The 8794-nt window shown below is 38.4% G+C and overlaps 2 protein-coding genes across 2 annotated transcripts; both read left to right on the forward strand.

The window, feature by feature from the left end:
• The first annotated feature begins 3402 nt into the window (after positions 1-3402).
• Positions 3403-5203, forward strand: LOC118744572 (protein C1orf43 homolog). Its single transcript, XM_036477695.1, has 4 exons — positions 3403-3796; positions 3861-4020; positions 4082-4304; positions 4365-5203. The coding sequence occupies exons 1-4, from the start codon at positions 3641-3643 to the stop codon at positions 4771-4773; spliced, it is 948 nt and encodes a 315-aa protein (XP_036333588.1). The 5' UTR covers positions 3403-3640; the 3' UTR covers positions 4774-5203.
• Positions 5204-5325: 122 nt separating this feature from the next.
• On the forward strand, positions 5326-7679 carry LOC118744575. Its single transcript, XM_036477697.1, has 3 exons — positions 5326-6302; positions 6560-6734; positions 6826-7679. The coding sequence occupies exons 1-3, from the start codon at positions 5677-5679 to the stop codon at positions 7633-7635; spliced, it is 1611 nt and encodes a 536-aa protein (XP_036333590.1). The 5' UTR covers positions 5326-5676; the 3' UTR covers positions 7636-7679.
• The last annotated feature ends 1115 nt before the right edge of the window (positions 7680-8794 follow it).

Raw genomic sequence — 8794 nt, forward strand, 5'->3', positions numbered from 1 at the left:
CCCCCCCCCCCCCCCCCGGCCTTGAGTTCATTGTACACCCAAAGAGAGACGTAGCTACGTAAAGCACACAAACTCCGCTTGCGAGACACACAAACCCGACGAAGCGCGATGACAAAGTGGAAATCTCTTTCCATGACCCTACTGCTACTTTAGCTGCATCCTCCGGTGGACAAAGGCTGCACAAACTGCCAAAACCTAGCCCTACTCTTGATCTCACCTGCGGCGAAGTTCGGGTAGCCATTGGGAAGGCGAAAGCCTCCAAAATTATTGGGCCCGACGGAATATGCATGCTGCTGTTGCAAAAATTGGGTCATGCGGGAGTAGACGATCTAACTAAGGTCCTCAATTTGTCCATGGCCACTCTCATCGTTCCAGTAGCTCGTTTATGTAACAATTCTCTCCTAAGGCAAATTGAGATATGAATTCACCGCCCTGTTCTCTACTGCTAATGAGTAGTAGAGAATGACGTATATTCTCTACAAGTAGAGAAATAATCGGTAGAGAAGAGTTACAGAAACGAGCTACAGATATCTGGAAAACGGAGTGGCCCCACTGATGAAACCTGGAAAACCGGCCAACAAAGACGAGTGTTACGAAGCTAGGGAGATGCCAGACACTCAGGGAGCATAACATAATGCTGTGTAAGCAGTTTTCCTAGTAGAGGTAGGACGGCATACCGCCAGGCCATAACCGGCATTCACAGGGAGTCGGTCGCGACCTAAATCGACTACCGACCTGTGAGTGCCGTTTTGATTGCACAACCGCCCGATGTGGATATGGAAGAGCTTTGTTTGCCTCGAAACACTCGCGACATAATAGCACAACTTCGCTCTGGATATTACAGCAGGCTAATACCATGTTCTGACCGACAACGAAAACACTTTGAAAACGAGTTTTGGAATTGTAGGCTGAAGGTTGTTCACACCGGCTGTTAGTGTTTTCGTTGACATTTCTTACATCCTCTCATTGCAGTTTTGCTACACAAAAACAAAACCAAAATGCTTTTCCCACATTTTCTTTTCATTAGCAACCTTTTACTTTCATTCTTATTTTACTTTGGCCAGCCAATTAACCATAAATACGAAATAGCGTATTAAAGATGATAAAATATGACTTCCACTTCGATAAATAATCGAAAAGAACTAGTGAAGACACCGATTGGAACGAGTGGAACGTGAGTTTTCAAGTAGTTTTCAGCGAAAACTGGTTTTCGTTTGACAGATTTTACATGGACGAAAACACATGTTTTAGGTCGAAAACTAGTTTTAGCAACGAAAACATGTTTTCGATGCCGTTCAGAACATGGTATTAACTCGTCCCAGGGCAGAGTGAATCTAGATGTACCCAACGAGTGCCCGGCATACGGAGAAGCACCACATGACTCACGGCACCTCTTCGCATGCCCAAAAACCCCACGCAGCTAATGCCCTTGTCCCTATTGACAAACACTATTCGAGTTTCGAAATTCCTGGATCTCCCGTCAGATTGAAGAGGCTGATTATACGAACATGGCAACGAGTCCAAACATCGACTGCCTTGCGGAAAAATCACTGACTATCTCACTAATCTTTCAAACTACTTCACTGTGAGGTCCCTTAACACTTCCGCCGCAAAATCCACCACCGCACTTTTCATCACCTGGGCTTAGGAGGCAACACTGGAACTGGCCGTCGATGGCAACAGCATACCAACGGTCAACCACTCCGAAATCGTGGTTGTCGCGTTCTCTTTTTCAGCGCACGCTTCAGTCGCTTTTGTTTAAGTATTTGTCTTATTATACAGCCTAGGGATGGGTAGTGGGGCATTGAAATTCGATTTTTTCCGAATTTCGAACATTGCCCAACCATTCGATTTTTCGATTCGAAATTCGGTGGTGCAAATTCGATTTAATTCGAATTTTTTCGAATTTCGCAAAATTTTTTTGAAGTGAAACTTCTTAATCGAGTTCGGAGATGTTAGCGTTAAATATTTAACACCAAGTCATAAAATCTGTATTTAAAAAAATTAGGAGTCGAATTAAAGGCTTGTCCTTTGGGTCTGCAACATAGTTTTAGTTCTATGAAAAGGGTTGCCACAGGTTAGAAAATCAAATTCAAATAATCGCTTCCGCAGATGTTTGCGTTAAATATTTAACTCCAAGTCATAAAATCTGTATCGTTCGTTCGATTTTCAAAAAGGGGGTAGGTGTCAAATGAAATGTAGATGTGTAACATGGTTTTAGTTTTATGCCATATGTAAGAAAATCAAAATCAAATTACATATTTAATAAGTTAAATAAATTACTCCAACATGGGTATCAATCGAAATGGTTTTGAATAAACTTTTTTTTAATTACATTTGGGAGAGTTGCCATCTGTTTGAAAAGTCGAATTTATATAAAGAAGTGTTGTACTTAAAATACTATGCAACAATTAAAATCTTTTTGAGGAGCTTGAAGGGAGTGGCCACCTGTTTGAATAGTTAATCTTTAATTAGTTAATAAAATTACACTGTGCGACAGCCGAAACCAGCCCGTACTCTGTTAACATTTTCTGAATGTCTATCCATCCAGTAGTAAAACGCTCGATGGATATGTAAAAGTTAGCCCGTATTTTAATTTTATGGCCTACTAAAGTTTTCATATCTCGGCCTAAGTAGTTTTCAAAAAAGTCGAAAAAATAGTTAAAATAAATGTCTGAGCGAAATTAAAGGTTAAGACATATATATTAAAATTTCTTTGGAAATATTTTCGTAGAACATTTTAACCCATTATCTCCCGCCTAAAACGGTCATATTTGACCCTTACTTCAAGAAATCTCGCAAAAAGCAAATTTTGCAGATCGTTTATGGATTGATATATTCTAAAAAATTATTCTCCGGAAAATTTTACTAGGGGTCTTCTCAGGCAAAAGCTTCATGTTACTAACGTAAAAGCCTCTAAAAATTTAAAATAAAAAATCAACAAAGAAACTAGTTTTTTCATAAAAAAAAATTTTTAAATTGAATTTGGAATAACAGTTCCTTCTTGGCACAGATTTTTTGTTCTTATACATCAGTTCAAAAAACATGTATTTTTTCCTTGAATCCCTAAGACAAATGGAGTGCCACACACAGTGATGGCAAATTTAGTCAGAAAGAAAAAATTTGAAGAGTTGATTTTTTGGAAATAAAGATGAAATTCGATTTTTTCTGGAAAAATTCGATTTTATCCGAATTTTAGCAACACAAAGTTCGATTTCAAAAATTCGCCATTTTGGAGCTAAAATTCGATTAAAATTCGAATATCGAAGCTTCGAATATCGAATTTACCCATCCCTAATACAGCCACGAATAAACTTTCTTTTAAGTAATCCAAAAAGTATTTAAAAATTTTTAACTGTTGGCAGCCCAGTCAACGACCCAATCACAATAGGGACCTTTTGTTTTGATAGCAGACAGCTGTTTACTGGTATACTGTGGTTTACTGTTTGCTTTGTTGTATGAAAAATTTTCCAAAAAAAAGATCATTTAATGTTATAGATGTTCGCTTTAAAATACACGCGATATATGAATTTATAAATTGTTACTAATAACGAACCAGCAACACTAAGTGTGTGCATAGAAGCAAGCAAAGAGCGCTTTTATTATTAGCTTGTGCATCGGCTTGGGCGTTTACTGCAAAATGGAGCAACTTTCTGGTGTTATGATTATCATCATAATTGGTGGCGGCGTTCTCACCTTTGTGATGCTATTCATCTTTGCAAAACGACAAATTATGCGTTTTACGCTGCGTAGTCGTCGCGGGCCGCATGTGCCTGTAGGCAATGATGCAAAAAAGGTTCGAATGCAAATGGTAACCAATCGGAAACTATTGATGTCATTTACCCCCCTATTCCTTATAGACGCTTCGAAGAGAGATTGAGCGCCGCCTCGATTGCATTCAGAAAATAGCGCAAGAGCCAAGGCTACCCTGGGATGATGACAAGTACATTTTGCGTACGGATCAACCGGTCCCACCCTACTATTATCGTATGAAAGCTGTTGACGATGTTAAAACTCTGGGTATGCAAAGTATAATTGCATTTCTTAAGTGTTTTTGTAATCAGCTTATTTTCGGTCTTAGAATCGGAAATCATGCGCAGCGATGGTAGCATGCGACATCCGTATGACAGTCTACGTGCTTTCTTGCTCACTACACTTGCCGCTACGACACTGAATGGTTCGGGTCAACAACGTATGATACACCAATTTTGTGATATGTATGAGCATGCACGGCATGATCCAAATGACTTTGGCAGTGAGGAATATGAATCATATCGTCGTTTGCTGCTAAAACTGATAGAAGCGTACGTATATTTACATTTCAATATATTTTATTAAAAAAACAAAAAAACCTTTACCACTAGCGCTAAGCAACTTAAATCACTGGTCAGCTCCCGGAAAACATCGCCGGCGCGCACACCCAAAAAACAAACTAAAATGCATTCACTTCTCGACCCAGCGCGTTTACGACCACCTGCTACGGCACCTAAGCTAGTAGCAAGTAGTGGCTTAACTGTTGGGCAGCAATCTAAAGTAAATTTAACCCTTGGACTACAAGGACGTAACATGGATGCTGTGGATATACCTTCAAATCCTTTACATTTGCAACCGCCACCAGAGCGCGACATCATAATACGCAATCGCATAAAAACACCTACTTTGGATGACGACGATGGTGATGAAAACGACTTTAGAGGCGGCGGGCATGATATCAATGATGTACGCATTGAAGATGTCGACGAGGAAGACAATGAGGTGATGAGTATTTCCTGAACGCAATTTCAACGCAATTCAAGTGTTGTTTGATTGTTTGAGTACGCGACGCATGCGCGCCACATGACCAGCGCTTTAAGACGCTTGCTACCGAAATAAAAGGAAGTGAGTAAGAGGAATGCAAAGTAGCGTTTACTAAGCGAAAGTATCAAAGAAAAGCGAAAATATTTAATTCGGGTCCTCTATTTAATCTTAAAAGCCAAATTCAAATGTCAACAGCTTAAAGTTTATACATATGAGATTCACTAAATTTCGCATTAATATGCAAAATAATTTCGGATTTAAGTTAAGTTATTAAGAAATTGCGAGCCGATTTTCATTACTAAATAAGCATATTAGCTATATTATATTAAACTTAGCGCAATATAATTAAATTAATCATAAAGAAAGCTACCAAAAACAAAAATACAACTGTGTGTTAATTTTGAAAAAACATTACGTTCAACTACATATTTGTTAAATTTTTCATTATTAATATATCTGCAATTACTAATTAGTAACTAATATTTGATATCAATAAGCGCAAAAAAAATTAATAAAGTAAATGAAAAAGCAGAACAATCAATAAACCCATGTCATCATACTCGGTACATACAAACACTTATCATTATAATCAAATTACTAGCATATCAATAGGCGCTCAACGAGTGCTGCGCCTACCTTATCACTCATCCATATCACGCTGATAACAATCTACTCGATACTGATAGACGGTCTCTCTCATTGATATAGCAATTGAAATTAGTTGATTGACAAAGCTACCAGAGTGCGCGAGCGCGATACGGAAAATAAATAAACAATAGCCGAAGACCCCAAAATTAAGCAAACACTAAATAAAGTAAACTCCTATAGTTGGCCAGAGAACAAGAAAATTTTCTAACATATTGTACTGCCTTACAAAGAATGCAGTGCATTGAGGGACTCGAAAATATAACCATATATGCACAAGCAACGATATCAATAGACAGCACTAATCACAGCATCCATGAGATACTTTTTGCGCCAGAAAATTGTGTTTGGAAACGCAGTGAACCAACATTTGCAGAATATGTGATTTATGCTTTTGTCGTCCCAGTGCTTTCCTGCTTCGGGTTATGTGCAAACTTTATCAATGCTATTGTTTTCATGCGTCCCAAAATGACACCATCAGCATTTACTTACCTTGCTGCACTCGGCTGGCTCGACTGTTTTTCTTGCATACTCATCTTGTTAACCGCGCTCTCGCGAAGCGTTTTCTACAACAGCATTTTTTGGATGAGGTACGATTTCCAATGGCAGACACCGCTATTTAGTATTAGCACCGGAGCGGCGAATCTTTTACTTGCAAGCGTCAGCTGTGATCGTTGGATTTATTTGAGGCATGGAATTGCAAACGGTGGTGGCCCACCTTGGTTTTGTCGTCGCAAAATAGCTCGTCGTGTTATTGGACTGGTCATTGTTATAACTGTGATTATAAATATTCCATATTTTTTCGTTTTTGTAGTCAATGACGACGGCACATTTAAAGCACACAAATTATACTACACCACGTAAGTAAAGCGAGGGAATTCAAAAATGTTCACTTATTTTAGCGCGTTATCAGAACAGTGGCTGTCAAAATTTTTGTCAGCTGTATTTTACCGCTTGAATTGCATTTCCGATTCTTCTTCTTAACTTAGAGTGCATAGTCGTTAGAGTTTTTTTTGTAGGTTTAGATTATTAACGGTACTATAATCAGAGTCACCTTAAATTAACCTAACGTCAAAATTTACCTTTCTAAACGCCAAGTCTATTTTTTCTCTTTTAGTTTTTATAAAATAAGTAATTGGAGTTCTTTGACACTGTTAACACTTTTGCCCGCTATATTTCTTGTGGTCGGCAACATCGCCATCGTTATAGCGTTTCGACGTTGGACCCAGCAAAGCAGAAAATTTCAAAGGAATGGAAATGCCAACTCAAAAACAACACAAAAGCGTTATCATGTAAGCACAGAGTGGTTCCGACAAATTATTTCAAAAAAAAAATCACAATTTCCGTTTCCTCAATATATCAAATGCTTTTTTTCGGCAACAGCACCAAATGAAGTTAACTATTACCATTATCATTATAATTACACTTTATATGGTCGGGGAACTGCCGGCAGCGATGACATCACGCAAAAGTGCTTTGAATTTGCTCTTCGGCGGCGATGTATCCCGCGTAAATTTTAGTTTGATCTGTCGTCTTGAGCTGATTTGCTTAACCCTAAATGCACTCCAGCTAAGCATGAACATACTGGTCTATGCCATTATAAATCCATCGTTTATACCTGAATTTTTCGATTGTCTGCGTGGTGCTTCCGATGCTTGTTGCAGCATACTTTGCTTGATGCCTCTAATAAAGTGTGTACGCAGAAATTGCTGCAGCACGAAAAATGATAAACAGCTAGACGCAAACCGTGGGATAGAGTGCGGTTTGGAACATAAAACTGTTGATATCCGCAAAGAGTGTGAATCTGAATCGCAACGGGTTGAAGTGAGAAAGAGTGTGCGCGGAGGCAACGAAGGCAGAAGCGCTAGCGAAACTGGCAATTGGGATACTGAACCCGAAGAAACTGCTGGTGTGTTTGGCTTCACCTTGTATCGCAATTGGCAGAACAGTGTAACAACGCGGCGCAAGCCAAATTCTTATCGCCTTAGCGGTAAACACAGCACACACGAGCATGAAGTCTGGAGCACAGAAATGGCTTGGAAGCGGTCCACTTCTTTTAGTGAGTATGTATTTGATAATCAGGTACTGCAAATTGATACTGTGATCGAAGAAGTAACTCGTGCCAGATTGGAAGAAATTGAGAAGCAGGAGAAGAAGCAGTGCAATGAAATTATATTTTCGCTCCCTGTTTAAATCAACAGGAATGTACAAAAGAAATCAAAAATTAATCACTGGTCATACATAGAATTAAGGATATACCTACATATTTTAATTTATTATAATAAGAATACAACTGATTCAATAAAACACCTCATTTTAACCCACTACGTATTTCATTCTTGGATCGTACATCCTCCAAAGCCTGCCGAACGCGCTGTGGTGCATCCTCATCGTATTCTTTCTTCGCTTTCAAATTTGGTCTCACCAGGCTTCCACGAGGATCGGGGGATGCAGCACCATTTTCCTGGCTCTTAGACTCATTTGGTGCTGCTTGTGTGTCGATTTTTTTAGGCACTTGTGCAGGTAGTTCTACTGTGTACTCAGTATCTTCATAAATTACCGGGACGTATACAGCAAGCAGGGTTTGCCATTCCTTGTAGGCAAACTGGCGTGCCAAATCCATGTTGAAATCGAAAATTTGCATTATTGGATCTTTGCGGGTTAATTTCACTATTTTTATGCCAATTGTAGCTTTGGGATCTTCTGGCGATCCATATTCAAACTTTTCTGATGCATCCATATTGTCCATAGCCCATTCTTCTTCCAAGTTGCTATTAAACTTTTCCATTGGTATAACCCAGGCGTAGCAGATAGTTGTAAGTAAAATAGTTAGGCTTGAAATTATGAAAAAGACTTGATAATTATTCATTTTCGATACTTTAGCGACTTTGGTGTCGTATCTTGAACGTCCGCTATGCAACTGACGTAGCTAAATATTTAGTTTCCAACAGTTCTAACAAAAATATTTATTACGTGGAGACTCGTAATAAAATAGAAAAATAAACAAAAGCGTTTCATTACGAACAAACGCATATATGTATAAACCTTAAAATGTGCATATAACTTAAAAACTAAAGTACTTTGGCTATGAAGTACACTTGTGTACACAAATACACAAAAATATGTTTAACACACGTGATTCTAAGTCTAAGCCCTAATTACCCAGCATTTGAACCTTGAAATAACATTTCAAGTAAATTGGGCAAACAATTAATTAAAAACAAAAACTTAACATATTAAGGTATTTTTAGAAAAATCTAAAAATTTAGGCTTTCCTAACCAATTATATTTAATAAGTTCTTCCATTGTGGTCAATAGGAATTTTGCTCCGTTGCTTGTCATTAGCAAATCA

The sequence above is a fragment of the Rhagoletis pomonella genome, unplaced genomic scaffold (genome assembly GCF_013731165.1).
Source record: "Rhagoletis pomonella isolate Grant_MI unplaced genomic scaffold, Rhpom_1.0 Rhpom_scaffold_00008, whole genome shotgun sequence".
Taxonomy (NCBI): Eukaryota; Metazoa; Arthropoda; class Insecta; order Diptera; family Tephritidae; genus Rhagoletis; species Rhagoletis pomonella.